The sequence below is a fragment of the Hemiscyllium ocellatum genome, chromosome 26 (genome assembly GCF_020745735.1).
Source record: "Hemiscyllium ocellatum isolate sHemOce1 chromosome 26, sHemOce1.pat.X.cur, whole genome shotgun sequence".
Lineage (NCBI taxonomy): Eukaryota > Metazoa > Chordata > Chondrichthyes > Orectolobiformes > Hemiscylliidae > Hemiscyllium > Hemiscyllium ocellatum.
In genome coordinates, this window is record NC_083426.1 from 58,630,598 (window position 1) to 58,650,745 (window position 20,148).

The following is a 20,148-nucleotide window of genomic DNA, read 5'->3' on the forward strand; positions in this document are numbered from 1 at the left end:
GGAGGTGACACTGGGACCAGTGAAATATTTCTATTAATTTTACAATAATTATGCAGAGGGACAAAACTGGTTCACTGGTTCAGGTTCTAAACTGGTGCAATGCAAACTTTGATGGAATTAGATGGGCGCTTACAGGGGTTGATTGGAATAAATGTGTTTGCAGGCGAAGGAACATCCAGCAAGTGGGAGGCATTCAAAAGTGAAATGGTCAGAGTTCAAGGTCCACATGTTCCTGAGAGGGTAGAGACCAAGGTTAGCAGGAGCAGGGGACGCTGGATGCGACTTTGACCAACAAAAAGAAAGGAGCCTCGGCTCAGGTACAGGCAGCTGCGATGAAGGGAAGCCCTGGAGATATAAGGGGGATCATGGAGTTCACTGAAGAAGGATATTAGTAGAATAAAGCATAGAGTAGTTCTTATTTGTCATTTCTACCATATACAACTGATACAGTTAAAACAATACAGTTTTCCTCTCAAACCGAGAGTGATAAATGGAAAGCAGCAACTGTATAATCGGGCATGGCATAAAGTGCATGAGAACTGCAAAACACACAAGTTACAGTCGAATGAAAGAATGATGGATAATAGGATGATATTATGGATAATAATATTTTTCGAGCAGTAATATGAGAAAATGTCAGATGGGGAAGAGATGAAAATGTGTTGCTGGAAAAGTGCAGCAGGTCAGGCAGCATCCAAGGAGCAGGAGAATCGACGTTTTGGGCATGACCCTTTCTTCAGGAATGAGGAAGGTGTGCCAAGCAGGCTAAGATAAAAGGTAGGGAGGAGGGACTTGGGGGAGAGGCGTTGGAATTGCAAAATGTGAAAGGAGGTAAAGGTGAGGGTGATAGGCAAGAGTGGAGGTGGGGGCGGAGAAGTCAGGAAGAAGATTGCAGGTTATAAAGGTGGTGCTGAGTTTGAGGGTTGGGACCGAGACAAGGTGGGGGGAGGGGAAATGAAGAAACTGGAGAAATCTGAGTTCATCCCTTGTCATTGGAGGGGTCCTAGGCAGAAGATAAGGCACTCTTCCTCCAGCCGTTGTGTTGCTATGGTCTGGCGATGGAGTAGTCCAAGGACCTGCATGTCCTTGGTGGAGTGGGAGGGGAGTTGAAGTGTTGAGCTACGAGGTGGTTGGGTTGGTTAGTCCAGGTGTCCCAGAGGTGTTCCCTGAAAAGTTCCGCAAGTAGGCGGCCTGTCTCCCCAATATAGAGGAGCCACATCGGGTGCAGCGGATGCAGTAAATAATGTGTGTGGAGGTGCAGGTGAATTTGTGGCAGATATGGAAGGAACCCTCGGGGCCTTGGAGGGAAGTAAGGGGGGAGGTGTGGGGGCAAGTTTTACATTTTTGCATAACCGCAAGAAATGTAAAACTTGCGCCCACACCTCCCGCCCTTACTTCCCTCCAAGGCCCCCACCCCCACTCCAGCCTATCACCCACACCTTTGCCTCTATCTCCCTTTTACAGCAACACATTTTCAGCTCTGATCTTCACCATCTGCGGTCCTCACTCTCTCCTAGATGGGGCGGAGTCCAAGTTGACTCTGTTAAGGACCCTCCTGGCTTGGGGCAAGAAAGAATTGCGCAATGTGGCCGTGAGGGACCATATGTTCCGGTATCTTCTGTCAGATGGCAGCAGGGAGAATTGTTTTAGTCAGGTTTTCACAACCTGCCACCAGAACAATTGTCAATTCAAATGGCTACAACAATAACCTACATCAAAATAGTCTGGCATTTTTGTCCTAAAATTTCTCCACAGATATCAATGTATACGATTGTTTCAGATGCATTGCTGGGAATATAGACACTGAAAGGTTTTAATGCCAATGCCAAGCACAAATTCTCATTCTCCACTGTTGAATGTTCCTGTTGATGAAGGGTCAACTTCTGAAAAAATACCCGATGGGTCCTTCTATTCCCTTCTGGATCAGTGGTGCTGCAAGAGCACAGCAGTTCAGGCCACATCCAACAAGCAGCGAAATCGACGTTTCGGGCAAAAGCCCTTCATCAGGAATAAACGCAGTGAGCATGAAGCGTGGAGAGATAAGCGAGAGGGGGGTGGGGGTGGCGAGAGAGTAGCATAGAGTACAATGGGTGAGTGGGGGAGGAGAGGAAGGTGATAGGTCAGGGAGGAGAGGGTGGAGTGGATAGGTGGAATAGGAGCTAGCCAGGTCCGCCAAGTCCGGACAAGTCATGGGGACAGTGCTGAGCTGGAAGTTTGAAACTAGGGTGACGTGGGGGAAGGGGAAATGAGGAAACTGTTCAAGTCCACATTGATGCCCTGGGGTTGAAGTGTTCCAAGGCGGAAGATGAGGCGTTCTTCCTCCAGGCGTCTGGTGGTGAGGGAGTGGCGGTGAAGGAGACCCAGGACCTCTATGTCCTCGGCAGAGTGGGAGGGGGAGTTGAAATGTTGGGCCACGGGGCGATGTGATTGATTGGTGTGGGTGTCTCGGAGATGTTCCCTAAAGCGCTCTGCTAGGAAGCGCCCAGTCTCCCCAACGTAGAGGAGACCGCATCGGGAGCAACGGATACAATAAATGATATTAGTGGATGTGCAGGTAAAACTTTGATGGGTGTGGAAGGCTCCTTTAGGGCCTTGGATAGAGGTGTGGGCACAGGTTTTACAGTTCCTGCAGTGGCAGGGGAAAGTGCCAGGATGGGAGGGTGGGTTGTAGGGGGGGCATGGACCTGACCAGATAGTCACAGAGGGAACGTCTTTGCGGAAGGCGGAAAGGTGTGGGGAGGGAACTATATCCCTGGTGGGAGGGGTCTTTTTGGAGGTGGCGGAAATGTCGGCGAATGATTTGGTTTATGCGAAGGTTTGTAGGGTGGAAGGTGAGCACCATGGGTGTTCTGTTCTTGTTACAGTTGGAGGGGTGTGGTCTGAGGGCGGAGGTGCGGGATGTGGATGAGATGCTTTGGAGGGCATCTTTAACCACGTGGGAAGGGAAATTGCGGTCTCTAAAGAAGGAGGCCATCTGGTGTGTTCTATGGTGGAACTGGTCCTCCTGGGAGCAGATACGGCAGAGGCGGAGGAATTGGGAATACGGGATGGCATTTTTGCAAGAGATAGGGTGGGAAGAGGTGTAATCCAGGTAGCTATGGGAGTCGGTGGGTTTGTAAAAAATGTCAGTATCAAGTTTGTAGTCATTAATGGAGATGGAGACGTCCAGGAAAGGGATGGAAGTGTCAGAGATGGTCCAGATAAATTTAAGGTGAGGGTGGAATGTGTTGGTGAAGTTGATGAATTGCTCAACCTCCTCGCGGGAGCACGAGGTGGCGCCAATGCAGTCATCAATGTAGCGGAGGAAGAGGTGGGGAGTGGTGCCGGTGTAATTATGGAAGATCATCTGTTGTACGTAGCCAACAAAGAGACAGGCATAGCTGGGGCCCATATATGTGCCCATGTCTACCCCTTTGGTCTGGAGGAAGTGGGAGGATTCAAAGGAGAAATTGTTAAGGGTGAGGACCAGTTTTGCCAAACGAATGAGAGTGACGGTGGAAGGGTACTGTTGGGGACGTCTGTTGTCATCCACCTGTGGGAGGGCTGCACTGACACCCACACCACTGGCATTGGTAGCCGGCTTCAAAGGCTTTGTGTAATCAGGTGTAGCTAATACTGGGGCAGTGCTTAACACTGTCTTCAGGCTTTCAAATGCCTTTTGACACTCTGCTGCCCATTGAAACATCTTGCCCTCTTTTAACAAATCAGTGAGTGGAGCAGTGACACTGCCTAAACTTGGCATAAACGTTCTGTAAAATCCATTCAATCCCAGTAAATGTAGTACTGCACTTTTTGTCGATGTGTGGGAAATTCCTGAATTACTTTCGTTTCCGCACTCCCATGGGGCCACTTACCTGTGTCCAATAACATGGGCTGTGGCAAATTCACTTTTAGCTAGGTATACCACCAATCCTGCCTTTCGAGCTCGATGAAGAAGTGCGATAAATGCTGCAAATGTTCCTTCCAGAAGTGACTAAAGATCTCCAGGTCATCCATTACCACCATGCAGTTGGATAATCCAGCGATGACCTTATTGAAATGTGGCTGGTGCATTTTTCATTCCAAATGGAATGCCTTTAAACTCATATAGTCGATTTGGCATTTCAAAAGCCGAAATTGCCTTTGCTCTCTACGATAGAGGTACATGGCAGTAGTCTCTGAGTAAGTCCAATGTACAAATGTAAGTTGCTTGTCCCGCCTTTTCGACACAGTCTCCAACCGCAGAATTGGATATGCATCAGTCTTTGTAATGGCATTAATTTTTGCAAAGTTCACACTTAGCTGTTGGGTATCATTTGGCTTTGGTACCATGACTATTCATGAGCTCCAGTCACTGTAGCTCACTTTGATTAAGCCATCTTGAAGCATCGTTCTACCTCCTTCTGAACCTGTGTGAACTTTAGAGGATTATGCCGAAAAGCATGTTGCTTAACTGGAACAGCGTCTCCTATATCTACATCATGCACAATTAGAGTAGGACTTGCCAGTTTATCTCTGCATATCTCCCCATGTGATATTGATAAATCTTTAAAGTCATTTCAATTGTCTTGTGGAAGGTAACTCATGAATTGATCCCAATTTTTGACAGCTTCCTCATTGTCCAATTGGATTTCAGGAATGTCCAATTCAGAATCCTGTGAGCTTGGTTCTTCCTTCTGTGCTGTAATCATTAACATCTTCTCTTGCTTTCCTTCTCTGTCAAAATATATTTTGAGCATATTCACATGACACATGCTGCAAGATTTCTTCCAGTCTGGAATCCTTAGCAAGTAGTTCGCCTCACTCAATTTCCTTTTGATTTAATAATGTCCACTAAACCTTGTTTTCAAAGGTTCACCTATTACTTGAAGTCACAACAATACCTTATTCCCAATGACAAAATTACAAATGTTTGATTTCCTATCTGCTTCCTGATTCTTTGTGTGCTGCAATAGTTTTAAATGCTGTCTAGCCAACTCTCCAGCTCTATTTAATTGTCCTCTAGAATTTGACACATCGTCCAAATGAATGTCCTCTGATCTCTGACTTATTAATTTCTCCTTATTTAATTTTAACGGTCCTTCTACTTCATGTCCAAAAATTAATTCAAATGGACTGAATTTGGTTGATTCATTTGGTGCATTTCTGATTGCAAAAAAGCACAAGTGGAATTCCCTAATCCCAATCATCCAGATAGTCCTGACCATATGCCCTGAACATGGTCTTTCATGTTTGATGCCACCTTTCTGCTGCTCCCTGTGATTCTGAATGGTCTGCAGTAGATTTGAATTGTTTTATTCCCAACCTGTCCGTAAACATCTTGATTAGTTTGGATGTGAGATTTGACCCTTAATATGACTGGATCTCTATAGGTAGTCTGTATCGAGTGAAGAAATTAAGTAATTTTTCATCTACCTTTTTTGCTGTGGCATTATATAGTGGGACTGCCTCGGGAAATTTCGTCAATACATCTATTATTGTTAATAAATACTTCTTAACACTTTTTGTTTGATTTAGAGAACCTAGGCAATAAATCAAAACTCTTGTGAAAGGTTACTCAAACGCAGGAATAGCATTCAAGGTGCAGGTTTCATTATTGCCTGTGGTTTTCTGATTATTTGACATATATGCATATTCAGCTGCATCCTTGTGTAGGCCCAGCCAGTAAAAATGTCTGTGTAGTTTAGCCTGTGTTTTCCTCACTCCTAAATTAATCCAAGTATTAGCTAACACGCCACTCGCAGCACCTCTTTTCGATACCCTATTGGCAAAACAATCTGATGAACTTCTGCTCATTTCTCATCTGTTTGAATGTGTGATGGTCTCCATGACCTCATTAAGACACTGTTTGTTCAGTAATAATACACAGGGATGCATTTACTCTCCGTCCAGACATACGCCTGCTGTTGTTCCCTATTAACCTGACAGAGATTAAATTACTCCATTAAACAGTATCCTTAATATGAGGTTGAGACTTGCCCTCCGCCAGGACTGTGTGCTGGGTGCTCCTACAGATGCTGTAGATGCATCTGCGACAATTAGTTAGTGACAATGTTTCCCTCTTGTTGGTTCCCTGATTACTTCCCACAGTCTGGCTGCTGTGTGTTTGAGGCCTCGTTCTGCTCAGTCAGTGGTGGGCCTATGGAGACACTCTTGGTGATAGACATTGAAGTTCATCAGCCAGAGTACGCTCTGTGTCCTTGTCACCCTCAGTGCTCCCTCCGATTTGCTTTCAACATTGAGGAGAACTGAGTTATCACTGTGGAGTGATGCGGAGGGAAGTAGATACGCATCATCAGGTTATTTCCTTCACCATTTAAAACTGTTATGATGAGAATTTCTCATGTTCTGTAATCAATGTTGGGCAAGTCCTGGGAAACTCCTGACAGTATACGATGGTGCCACCAATACTGGTAGTTCTGTCCTGCTGGTGGGATAGGATATGCCCAGGGATGCCGATGGAGCTTCATTAAACACACCCAGCATAGCATGTCTGTTTCTGTCAGTATGACGATGCGAGACTGTTTGATGATCTGTCAAAATGAGGTTAAGTGCAACAACGGAGAAGCGAATAATGGATTAAAAGTTGAATGAAAGACACTCTATTTGAATGTGTGCTTTATTCTCAAAACCAAATTGAGGAATTCACTGCATACGTTGAGGTAAATGGATCTGATTAATGACATCAGAGAGACTTGGCTGCAGGGTGATCGATATTGGGAACTGAATACGCAGAGCATTTTACAGCTGGACCTGTAACGCAAAAATAAAAAATACTAGCGAGATCACCACATAACGAATGATATATGTTTGTTGTCAAAAAGAATCTTACATCAAATGATCAAAGAATTGGCATAATCTTATTTTGTTACGCAAAGTACCAGCTGAGTTGCTTTTTGAGAGAGATTTCCACCATGAGGCTGATTGCATTTCACCAAACTTAATGGGCAGAAGGGCATTTGTGATGTGGGTCTTCATGCCTCTATCACATTCCATAACTGCCATTCCCCAGAATATTCTACAAACAAAATTCTCTGGAAAGTTCTGCTACTGACATTCCCCAGAACATTCTATAATCAACTTTTTTTTCAGAACACTCTGTAACCAACCCTCCCCGGAATGCTCTCTAACCAACAATCTCTGGGACATTCAATAATCAACATTTGTTGGAACATTCTACAACCGAAACTACCCATACCATCCTTAACCAACATTCCTCAGAACACTCTGTAAGTGACACTCTCCGGAAAGTTCTAAGACCAACATTCCTAGGGAAGTTTCTATAACTGACATGGTGCAGAACTTCCAATAACTGACATTCATTGGACTGTTCCATAAACGCAATTTCTCAGAACCTTCTAAACCAACATATTCTGGAACATTTTGTATCTGACATTCCCTGGAAATTTTAATAACTGATATTTCCCAGAAGATTCTACAACCGACTTTCCCTGCAACATTTTGTAACTGACGTTCCTTGGAATATTCTATAAATGACATTTCCTGGAATATTGCATAACTGACATTCCCCCCGGACATTCTATACCCTACATTCCCCAGAATGTTTTAGAACTGACTTTTCCTGGAAGATTTTATAACAGACATTTCTTGGAATATTCTCCAACTGACATTACTTTTGAAAGGTTGGACATCTGTAAATTGAACAAAGATAAGATCCCGAGTGAAGAGATCCCGTTGCCTGGAATGAAAGACACTGTTTCGAATTTTCTCAGGTATATAAAAGGGTGAATACCTTTCCCCTGCATTTGTTTTTCATCATGACAGAGGATCGACTACAATTTACATGAAAGACAGAAATTTCCAACGTCCGCTTGTATTCAAGGAACTGGGCGATATCCTTCAGGACAACAATGTTTTCAATCTTCATATTCGGAACTGTAAATAAGTGGCCTGTGTCAGATCTCAAGTGATTGCGTTTTTGGGAATGATCCAGGTTGATCTTATGGATTTGTGCCCGTGTGTTTGGGGAGGGAGGGATTGTTTCCGATGTTTTATGTCACATTGTTGTTAGTAACTCAGACCTTGCCAGTTGTTATTTCAGCTTCAATTATTTCACTTAATCTCTGAATGACTTGACCCACTGGATCTTCAATCCAACTAGTAACTTTGACTCCAGGCTGATGTATAATTTGTTTGTTTCCATTCCTCACAGTTAATGTAGTGACGATCTTTGTCCTACTTTATAAAGATTGTGGATTGTCTTCATGTGACAGACGTTACCTGGGGGCCATGGCAATGGACGATCTACTGGTCATTACCCTCGACCTGATATTGAGACACCTTCCCATTGCTTATAAGGAACTGTTTGATTTCCTGTGGTCCATCCCTGTCTGTAATATCCACGCCATCCTGCTTTGTGCAGCCATTGACTGTTCTGTCTGGTTCACTGTCACTTTCACCTTTGATCGATTTGTGGCCATTTGTTGCCAGAAGCTGAAAAGTAAATATTGCAGTGAGAAAGCGGCAGTTGTGGTTCTGGGAACAGTGACTGTGCTGAGCTGTTTAAAGAACATTTTCTGGTATTTTTATGCTCACTGCTCGGTATGCGCTGGAGAATTACCCCTGGTTTTGTGAGATAACAGATGCTGTTCGTTACTCTCATGTCTGGGTCACAATCGAGTTCCTCCATAACGTTCAAAACCCAGGCGTGCCATTTCTTCTGATTTTGCTGCTCAATGTTTTCACTGTCAGACACATTGTAGTGACCAGCAGAGCCCACAGGAGACTCCAGGCTCACACCAATAGGGATAGGCAGTGTGACACAGAACTGCAAAATCGAAAAAAATCCATCATTTTACTGTTTGTGGTCTCAGCCAATTTCATCGTGGTATGGTCAACGTTAATGGTGTACTCTATATGGTTCCGGATGTATCATATTGGGAATCAGGCCGTGTTTCTGAATTGGTTTGTGCGGGAATTGGGCTACATGCTTCAGCTCCTCAGTTGCTGCACAAACACTGCGATTTATGCTGTGACCCAGACTAAGTTCAGACAGCAGATGAAGCTTGTGCTGGAATACCCTTTTACCCAAATTCATCAGTCAATCAAATTCACGCATTAACATCCAGATGTTGTCATTTCAGTTGAATGCTTCTGCAATGAAGCAGCCTGTGGCTATGGTAACAGACTGATGGCAGTGATGCTTTGCCCAACCTTGTCCCACAGTGGGAGGGAGGGGAGGTACAGGACATATTTCAATGTTTCTCTCAACTTATGGGCCAATGAGAAATGGCAACATTACTGCGATTATATCTATAAATGCAATTGGAAGCAATAAAAAAAAAATCATTATGAAGTGCCAGGGCCAGTTAGTACGTTTGCAGATTACACCAAAATTGGAGGTGTACTGGACAGCGCTGAGGGTTACCTCAGATTAGAACAGGATCTGGACCAGATCGGCCAATGGGCTGAGAAGTGACAGATGGAGTTTAATTCAGGTAAATGCGAGGTGCTGCATTTTGGGAAAGCAAATCTTAGCAGGACTTATAAACTTAATGGTAAGGTCCTAGGGAGTGTTGCTGAACAAAGAGACCTTGGAGTGCAGGTTCATAGCTCCTTGAAAGTGGAGTCGCAGGTAGATAGGATAGTGAAGAAGGCGTTTTGTATGCTTTCTTTTATTGGTCAGAGCACCGAGTACAGGAGTTGGGAGGTATGTTGCAGCTGTAAAGGACATTGGTTAGGCCACTGTTGGAATACTCCGTGCAATTCTGGTCTCCTTCCGATCAGAAAGATGTTGTGAACCTTGAAATGGTTCAGAAAAGATTTACAAGGATGTTGCCAGGGTTGGAGGATCTGAGCTACAGGGAGAGGCTGAACAGGCTGGAGCTGTTTTCCCTGGAGCTTCAGAGGCTGAGGGGTGACCTTTTAGAGGTTTACAAAATTATGAGGGGCATGGATGGGATAAATAGACAAAGTCTTTTTCCTGGGGTCGGGGAGTCCAAAACTAGAGAGGCATAGGTTTAGGGTGAGAGGGGAAAGGTATAAAAGAGACCTATGGGGCAACTTGTTCACGCAGAGGGTGTTATGTGATTAAAGTCTGGTTGAAGATTTGTAGCTCGGGTGTCCATTGTTGTGGTTCTGTTCGCCCAGCTGGAAGTTTTTGCTGCAAACGTTTCGTTCCCTGGCTAGCCAGGGAACGAAACGTTTGCAGCAAAAACTTCCAGCTCGGCGAACAGAACCACAACGGTGTTATGTGAATGGAATGAGTTGCCAGAGGAAGTGGTGGAGGCTGGTACAATTGCAACATTTAAGAGTCATTTGGATGGGTATATGAATAGGAAGGGTTGGGAGGGATATGGGCTGGGTGCTGGCAGGTGGAACTAGATGGGGTTGGCATATCTGGTCGGCATGGACGGGTTGGACCGAAGGGTCTGCATCTCTATGACTCTATGACTCAGAGTTGTTTGTCTTTGTGTTGAAGGAGCTGAGTAGCAGACAGATCATTAGGCCTTGGATGTTGTTCGTGGGGTAGTGTGGGAGGCAGTGAGTGTGATAGTGAGGGAGTGTGGGAGACAGTGAGTGTTATGGTGGGGGAGTGTGCAAGGGAGTGAAAATAATGGTGGAAATAATTTCTATCTAACCACGATTAGGGAGATGTGGTCATATGGTGAACAAAAAGGTGAGGTTTCAATATTCACAGCTACACACCATTGTGTTAAGTCAGGCAGAAAGAGAAGCAAGGTGGGGACCTCTCAGAGTGAGAGGTAGCAATGGGATTACCAAGAAAAATATTAGCCTTAGAATATGAATCAGTATGAATACTAATTCTGGGTAACAAGTGTCAGAAAACCGAAGTGGAAAGACAGGTTTCAGTTTCCACAACAGCATTACATTGTTGGAATTGTCGAAATTTGTAACAAAGGCACAGTGACAGTAGTGAGGGAATTCAATCTTCTTAACTTACGACATTGGCAATCGGTAGCAGAGGAGGATGACTCTCTTCCACTCTCAGGGTGAGTCCGTAAGTCCCTGTAAAGTCTGATGCAGTTTCCACAGAATCTGCAACACTTGGGTCAAAGGATAACTGTGGGTAGGGGGTAGGTGAGGTGTTCGTGTGACAGCATGCTCCTTGTGCTGTTTTCACCTGGATTCCGTTTCTTCCCAACAGCAAATCTTGAGGAGCTCGATGCCTTCCCAAATGCTCCACCTGAACTTTGAGTGGTCTTGGGCGTGTGACTCCCAGGTGTGGGTGGGAATGCTGTACTTCACCAGTGAGGCCTTGACGGCATCTCTGAAGCACTTCCTTTGTCCACCTGGGGTTCGCCTGCCGTTTCGGAGCACGGAGTAGAGCACCTGGTTGGGTAGTATCATATAGGTCATACAGAGGAAGTACCCAGCCCATTGCAGCTGATCAAGGGTAGTGAGTGCTTCAATCCTGGGGATTTTGGCCTTGTTGAGGGCGCCTGGTAATGGTGCGTCTGTCTTCCCAGCGAATTGACAGGATCTTGGGCAGGCAACGTTGATGGGACTGCTCCAGCACCTTGAGGCCCCCTTGTGGACTGTCCATGTCCCAGAGCGTTATAGGAGGGCAGGAACCACCACAGCTCTGTATACCATCAGCTTGGTGTTAGGTTTGATGTTGTGATTGTAGATTTGTTCGCTGAGCTGATGTGTTTTCTCATCTCGCTAGGTGACGAAATCAATGTGCCTTTGGTAAAGCATTTGTGTACCATCCCACCTGGTAGTTATGTGCCTCTGTTATCTCGTACTTCCGGTTCTGTATCTGAATGATTTGTATATGTTCAATGTGTTTAGTGATTGATTTCTAGTTGGAGTGCCATGCACAAGGCATTCTCTGTTTTATCTGTGTGAGGATGGTTACATTGTCCCAGGTGAATTTGTGTCCTTCATTGTGTCTGTGATTAGAAAAGAGAGTGCGCTGGTCATGTCTGGCAGTGGTGAGTTGGTGTTCGTGTGCTCGTATGGTCAGTTTTCTTCCTACTTGATCTCTGTAGTGTTTTTCACAGTCCTTGCATGGTATCCTGTAGATAACATTCGTCCTGTTGGATGGAGGTGTCCAAGGAGCTGGCGAGAGGCGTTTGCTGGTTTGTGAAACATTGTGATTTCGAGGGGTCTGAGTAGTCAGGTAATCATTTCGGATATGTCTTGATATATGATACGGGCACTATCGTATCTGGTCGTAAAGTGTTTTCTTCTTGAGTTTGTTGCAAAAGTACTGGAGGATAGTGCTTTTGGGGTCCCTGGTCTATTTAAATCCGTTGAATAGGTGTTTCTGCTCTGCCTTCGGGAATTCTGGGTAGCTGCAGTGTGTCCTTGCCTGTTTAAATAATATTGTAATGCAGCTTCGTTTATAGGTGTTGTGTTGTTGCTGTTCTAGTTCAGTATTTGTCTGTATGTGTGTTCTTCCTGTTCACACTGATCTGGAGTTCTCTCGTAGGTGTCCAGGAAGGAGAGTTTGCTGTTCTTCTCCTCTTCTTCAGTGACCTTTATTCTGGTCAGGATGTTATCGATGTGGTGGTGGCTTTCTTCCAGTTGTGTCTGTTTAGTGATGACAGAGGTGTCATCTACATACCAAATCCAGAGTGAGGGTTGGATGGTGGACAGAGCTGTCCATTCTCCATGTTGCACTATTGCTTCTGCTATCAGTCCTGATATCGGGACTCCATTGGGGTGCTGTTAATTTGTCTGTATACTTGTCTATTGAATGTAACCTGGGTTGTAACACAAGTGGACAGGGTTGTTAAGAAAGCATATGTTAAGAAAGCCTTAACATCGAATTCACCAGCTTCCAAATTTCTCTACTCCTCACCTCATCCCCGGTCCAGCACTGCCTCTCGACTCGATCTCCTTAACTTGACCCTACCTGTCCATTTTCCTTCTCATCTGTCTACTCCATTCTTTCCACTCATCAATCACCTCCGACTTGCATTCACTTATTGCTATCCCACGTATCTCACCCCCAGTGCCACCCCATTGCTCTGTTAATTTCTCAGTCCCCTTCCCCCTTCCATCCTGCTGAAATGTTCCAATCTGAAATGTTGACTCCCTTTCTCCTTTGATGCTGCTTGACCTGCTGTGGTTTTTGTTTTCCAGCTCTACACATTATCCACTCTGACTCTCCTGTATCTGCAGTTCTTACTATCTCCCAGTTAGTGAGATGGGTTGGTTTATACAGCACCATGTGCTGGGGGGATAACTTAGAGATCAGTACATTGGTGTTCCCTGCACATTTCCCCGACTGGACAATTACCGAGTCTGGGTTCAAAGACAAATGCATTGGAGTAATCTGCTCAACTTTGCTCCCTAGACAGATTGTCAGTTTGTCCTGAGGAGTGCACAAGCCTGGTCTTCACAATGCTTGTGCTGAACTGATATCTGCGGTTTTGGTGTGTGGGCTAGTTCTGGGAGGTGGGAGATGCGATAAAAGTAACCACTTCATGTGCGCTGGCAATGTCTTTATTATATGTTCTCATTTATATGAATAAACTTTCTAAACTGTCACTCCATTAATCTTGGCAGTGTGAGTACGTACAGTACATCATGTTGGTGAATACCCACTGTCCTCGCAGCAGCTACAGCCTCTTCATTCAGAAGCAGTCAGCCAATCCCATCATCGTCGGGTCACATCGTACAATTAAAGAGCTGGTACAATTACAACATTTAAGAGGGATTTCGATGGATATAAGAATAGGATAGGTTTGGAGGAATATGGGTCGGGTGCTGACAGGTGGGACGAGATTGGGTTGGAATATCTGGTCGGCATGGACAGGTTGGGCTGAAGGGTCGGTTTCCATACTGTAAAGCTCTACGCCTCTATGACTCCAATAGCCTCTCGGATAAACACCATCCCCTTGCTGCATGACACAAAACATCCCTCACAACTCCCACTTACAACCAAGCACATCAAAATCTCCTGTGTAAACTGAGAGCAAATGGTACCACAGGGAACCTCAGAAAGCAGACCATGAGGGAGGTGGAGCAACACTCCCGATGTCTGAATAGGTCAGAGTGAAAGCTCGCGTAAATGCTGTATTGTTGTGTCCATTTATGTAATATACAGCCTTTTATTATTCCTGAAAAAATTGCAGGTTCAAAGTTGTCCAGGTTATATTCCATCTGACAAGTTATTGTTTTTTTTTCCATTTACACTCTTAGAGTCTAAGTATCTTCTCATGAAAACAACGTGTCGTTGACAAATTTTGTTACAATACATTTGTTCCATTTATCTAAACTGTCGATATCGGTTGCAAATAGTTGAGGACCCAGTATTCATCATTGTGTTACTGCAGTCGTTGTTCCCTCTTAACCTGACAGAGATTAAATTATTCCATTAAACGGTATCCTCAATATGAGGTTGAGACTTGCCCTCCGCCAGGACTGTGTGCTGGGTGCTCCTACAGATGCTGTAGATGCACCTGTGACAATTAGTTGGTGAGAATGTTTCCCTCTTGTTGGTTCCCTGATTACTTCCCACAGTCTGGCTGCTGTGTGTTTGAGGCCTCGTTCTGCTCAGTCAGTGGTGGGCCTATGGAGACACTCTTGGTGATAGACATTGAAGTTCATCAGCCAGAGTACGCTCTGTGTCCTTGTCACCCTCAGTGCTCCCTCCGATTTGTTTTCAACATTGAGGAGAACTGAGTTATCACTGTGGAGTGATGCGGAGGGAAGTAGATACACATCATCAGGTTATTTCCTTCACCATTTCCAACCTGTTATGAGAATTTCTCATGTTCTGTAATCAATGTTGGGCAAGTCCTGGGAAACTCCTGACAGTATACGATGGTGCCACCAATACTGGTAGTTCTGTCCTGCTGGTGGGATAGGATATGCCCAGGGATGCTGATGGAACTTCATTAAACATACCCAGCATGTCTGTTTCTGTGAGTATGACGATGTGAGACTGTTTGATGATCTGTCAAAATGAGGTTAAGTGCGACAACGGAGAAGCGAATAATGGATTAAAAAGTTGAATGAAAGACACTCTGTTTGAATGTGTGCTTTATTCTCAAAAACAAATTGAGGAATTCACTGCATACGTTGAGGTAAATGGATCTGATTAATGACATTAGAGAGACATGGCTGCAGGGTGATCGATATTGGGAACTGAATGTGCAGAACATTTTACAGCTGGACCTGGAACACAAAAATAAAAAAAAGTGGCGAGATTAGCACATAACGAATGATATATGTTTGTTGTCAAAAAGAATCTTACATCAAATGATCACAGAATTGGCATAATCTTATTTTGTTACGCAAAGTACCAGCTGAGTTGATTTTTGAGAGAGATTTCCACCATGAGGCTGACTGCATTTCACCAAACTTAATGGGCAGAAGGACATTTGTGATGTGGGTCTTCATGCCTCTATCACATTCCATAACTGCCATTCCCCAGAATATTCTAAAAACAAAATTCTCTGGAACGTTCTACTACTGACCTTCCCCAGAACATTCTATAACCAACTTTTTTTTCCAAAACATTCTGTAACCAACCCTCCCCGGAATGCTCTCTAACCAACAATCTCTGGAACATTCAATAATCAACATTTGTTGGAACATTCTATAACCGATACTACCCATACCATTCTTAACCAACATTCCTCGGAACATTCTGTAAGTGACACTCTCCGGAAAGTTCTAAGACCAACATTCCTTGGAAGTTTCTATAATTGACATGTTCCAGGACTTTCAATAACTGACATTCATTGGACTGATCCATAAACGCAATTTCTCGGAACCTTCTGAACTAACATATTCTGGAACATTTTGTAACCGACATTCCCTGGAAATTTTAATAAATGACATTCCCTGAAAGATTCTACAACCGACTTTCCCTGCAACATTTTGTAACTGACGTTCCTTGGAATATTCTATAAATGACATTCCCTGAAATATTGCATAACTGACATTCCCCAGAATGTTTTAGAACTGCCTTTACCTGGAAGATTTTATAACAGATATTCCCTGGAATATTCTCCAATTGACATTACTTTTGAAATGTTGGACGTCAGTAAATTGAACAAAGATAAGATCCCGAGGGAAGAGATCCCGTTGCCTGGAAGGAAAGACACTTTTGAAATCTTCTCAGGTATTTAAAAGGGTGAATACCTTTCCCCGGCATTTGTTTTTCATCATGACAGAGGATCGACTACAATTTACATGAAAGACAGAAATTTCCAACGTCCGCTTGTATTCAAGGAACTGGGCGATATCCTTCAGGACAACAATGTTTTCAATCTTCATATTCGGAACTGTAAATAAGTGTCCTGATTCTGATCTCAAGTGATTGCGTTTTTGGGAATGATCCAGGTTGATCTTATGGATTTGTGCCCATGTGTTTGGGGAGGGAGGGATTGTTTCCTATGTTTTGTGTCACATTGTTGTCAGTAACTCAGACCTTGCCAGTTGTTATTTCAGCTTCAATTATTTCACTTAATCTCTGAATGACTTGACACACTGGATCTTCAATCCAACTGGTAACTTTGACTCCAGGCTGATGTATAATTTGTTTGTTTCCATTCCTCACAGTTAATATAGTGACGATCTTTGTCCTACTTTATAAAGATTGTGGATTGTCTCCATGTGTCAGTCTTTACCTGGGGGCCATGGCAATGGACGATCTACTGGTCATTACCCTCGACCTGATGTTGAGACACCTTCCCATTGCTTATAAGGAACTGTTTGATTTCCTGTGGGCCATCCCTGTCTGTAATATTCACGCCGTCCTGCTTTATGCAGCCACTGACTGTTCTGTCTGGTTCACTGTCACTTTCACCTTTGATCGATTTGTGGCCATTTGTTGCCAGAAGCTGAAAAGTAAATATTGCAGTGAGAAAACGGCAGCTGTGGTTCTGGGAACAGTGACTGTGCTGAGCTGTTTAAAGAACATTTTCTGGTATTTTATGCTCACAGCTCGGTATGCGCTGGTTAATTACCCCTGGTTTTGTGAGGTAACAGATGCTGTTCGTTACTCTCATGTCTGGGTCACAATCGAGTTCCTCCATAACATTCAAAACCCAGTCGTGCCATTTCTGCTGATTTTGCTGCTCAATGTTTTCACTGTCAGACACATTGTAGTGACCAGCAGAGCCCGCAGGAGACTCCAGGCTCACACCAATAGGGATGGGCAGTGTGACACAGAACTGCAAAATCGAAAAAAAATCCATCATTTTACTGTTTGTGGTCTCAGCCAATTTCATCGTGCTATGGTCAACTTTAATGGTGTATTCTATATGGTTCCGGATGTATCATATTGGGAATCAGGCTGTGTTTCTGCATTGGTTTGTAAAGGAATTGGGCTACATGCTGCAGCTCCTCAGCTGCTGCACAAACACTGCGATTTATGCTGTGACCCAGACTAAATTCAGACAGCAGATGAAGACTGTGCTGAAATTCCCTTTTACCCAAATTCATCAATCAATCAAATTCACTAATTAACATCCAAGATGTTGTCATTTCAGTTGAATGCTTCTGCATTGAAGCAGCCTGTCGCTATGGTAACAGACTGAAGGCAGTGATGCTTTGCCCAACTTTGTCCCGGGGGCGTGGGGGTAAAGGACACATTTCAATGTTTCTCTCAACTTATGGGCCAATGAGAAATGGCAACATTACTTTGATTATATCTATAAATGCAATTGGAAGCAATAAAAAAACAATTCATTATGAAGTGCCAGGACTCAGAGTTGTTTGTGTTGAAGGAGCTTAACTGGAGAGAGATCATTAGGCCTTGGAAGTTGTTGGTGGGGTAGTGTGGGAGGCAGTGAGTGTTATGGTGGGGGAGTGTGCAACGGAGTGAGAATGGTGGTGGTGCAGTGTGCAGGGAATGAGCGTGACAGTGGGGGAGTGTGGAGGAGAGTTAGCATGAAAGAGGCGAAGTGTGCGGGTGAGTGAGCATGATGGTGGTGGAATGTGTTGGGCAGTGAGTGTGAGTCTAGTGGCGTGCACCGGACAATGAACATGACAGTGGGGGAATAGCAGGGCAGTGAGAGGGACATTGGGAGAGTGTGCGGGGCAGTGACTGTTTACAGTGAGGGAGTATGCGGGGAGATGAGCATGTTGATCGAGGCGTGTAAGGGGAAGTGAATGTGATGGTTGGGGGAAATGAGGGCAGTGAGCCTGATGGTGGGGGATTGTGCAGGGCAGTGAGGGTGATGATGGAGGAGTGTGTGGTGGTCTGGGTCTGTGCAGGAGAGTGCACTGGTCAATGATTGTGACGGTGGGGTTGTGAGCGGGGCAATGAGAGTGACAATGGAGGAGTGTGCTGGGGACTGACTGTGTGCAGGGGATTGCACGGGTCAGTGAGTATAACAGTGGAGGAGTAAGCATGACAGTGAGGGAATGAGCGTGATGGTGGGGGAATGTGCAATGTCGTGAACGTGATAGTGTGCGTGTGTGCGGAGCAGTGAGTGTGGCAGTAGGGGTGTATGTGGGGCATTGGCATAAAAGTGGGCCAGTAATTGGGCAGTAAGAGTGACAGTGAGAGAGTGTGCGAGGCAGCGAGAGTGACGGTGGGGGTGTGCGTGGAGCAGTGAGTATTACACTGCAGGAGTGCACAGGACAGTGAGTGTGACAGTGGGAGAGTGTACGGGGAATGAGCACACTGGTCGTGGAGTGCGAAAGTGGAGAACTGTGCGGGGGAGTGAGCATGATGGTGGGGTAGTATGTGGAGGAGTGAGCATGACAGGAGCGGAGTGGGTGGGAGAATAAGTGTGATATTGGAGGACTGACTATCACTGAGTGAGTGAGTACGACAGTGAGGTAAGGAATCAGACTCGGGACGAGGAAGATGAGATACATGGGTTATGGTGGCGGAAGGGAGAGTGACGGTGGTGTTATGGAATTGGTGTGTAAAAGTGGGGGAAAGTTTTACAACATTCCTATAAGAGTTAAATTGCATTCTCAGCTTACAGTTAATCAGAGAAAGGGTCTGTGAGAGACAAGGAATAGTACAGAGAGTTCTCAACTGTAAGGGTAGGTAGTTTGATCTTGGACTGGATAAAATGTTGGCACGACATCAAGGGCTGAAGGACCTATATAGTGTTGTACTGTCCTATGTCTCCTGAAATATGAACAATTAACTTTGTTATTGGATACCTTAGGGTGACTTTGACGAGTTGGTCAATTTGTAAACAATAAAAATGTTCATTATGAAGTGCCAAGATGCAGAGTTGTTTGTCTTTGTGTTGAAGGAGCTGAGCTGGAGAGAGACTGACTCAGCCCCATGTTCTGTTCCACACGATTTGGGTGTGTTGGTGGGGGAGTGTGTGGGGCAGTGAGCGTGACAATGGGGGAGTGTGCGGGGGAGTGAGATTGACGGTAATGCGGTGTGCAAGGAGTGAGTGTGACAGTGGGGGAGTGTGCAGGAGAAGTAAGCATGAAAGTGATGAGGTGTATGTGGGAGTGAGCATGATGGTGGGGGAGTGTGTGTGGCAGTGAGTGTGAATCTAATGGTGTGAACGGGACAGTGAGCATGACAGTGGGGGAGTTGGCCAATTAATTTAAACCCAACAGTCATGGAAAGTCAATTGAATTTTAAAACTGATGGTGTTGGCAGCCTGAAACCAGTCATTTTAGGAGAATTTGTTTCATCGTCAGTGGACTTTAAGAAGGTTTTTTCTGAAAATTGGGAGAGAAGCCCTGCCATCTGAGCACAGGGCCTCATGCCATCTGAATGGAGAGTACCCTGACATCTGAAAAGACAGCACACTGCCAACTGAGCACAGAGCCTCCTGCAGTCTAAATAGAGATCACAAAGACCGCATGGGCCAGGACTGATGACTGTGTTTGTAGTTAAAAAAAAGACATTTTCTTTAATTAAATGTGCAAAAATCTGCATAAAAGTATTTACACTTGAGACATAGAGGGAAATAATTTCTATCTAATCACGATTAGGGAGATGTGGTCACATGGTGAACAAAAAGGTGAGGTTTCAATATTCACAGCTACACACCATTGTGTTAAGTCAGGCAGAAAGAGAAGCACGGTGGGGACCTCTCAGAGTTAGAGGTAACAATGGGATTACCAAGAAGAATATTGGCCTCAGATTATGAATCAGTATGAATACTAATTCAGGGTAACAAGTGTCAGAAAACCGAAGTGGAAGGACAGGTTTCAGTTTCCACAACAGCATTACATTGTTGGACACTATTAGACAGGGAATTGTTGAAATTTGTAACAAAGGCACAGTGACAG

General features: G+C 44.7%; 1 protein-coding gene across 1 annotated transcript in view; it reads left to right on the forward strand.

Annotated features, from left to right (window-relative positions):
* The window catches only part of LOC132828273 (probable RNA-binding protein 46), a 94,155-nt gene that overhangs the window by 17,270 nt on the left and 56,737 nt on the right, over nt 1-20,148 (forward strand). Inside the window, 1 exon segment of the mRNA XM_060845248.1 lies at nt 13,480-13,605. Coding sequence (XP_060701231.1) covers nt 13,480-13,605 — 126 coding nt within the window.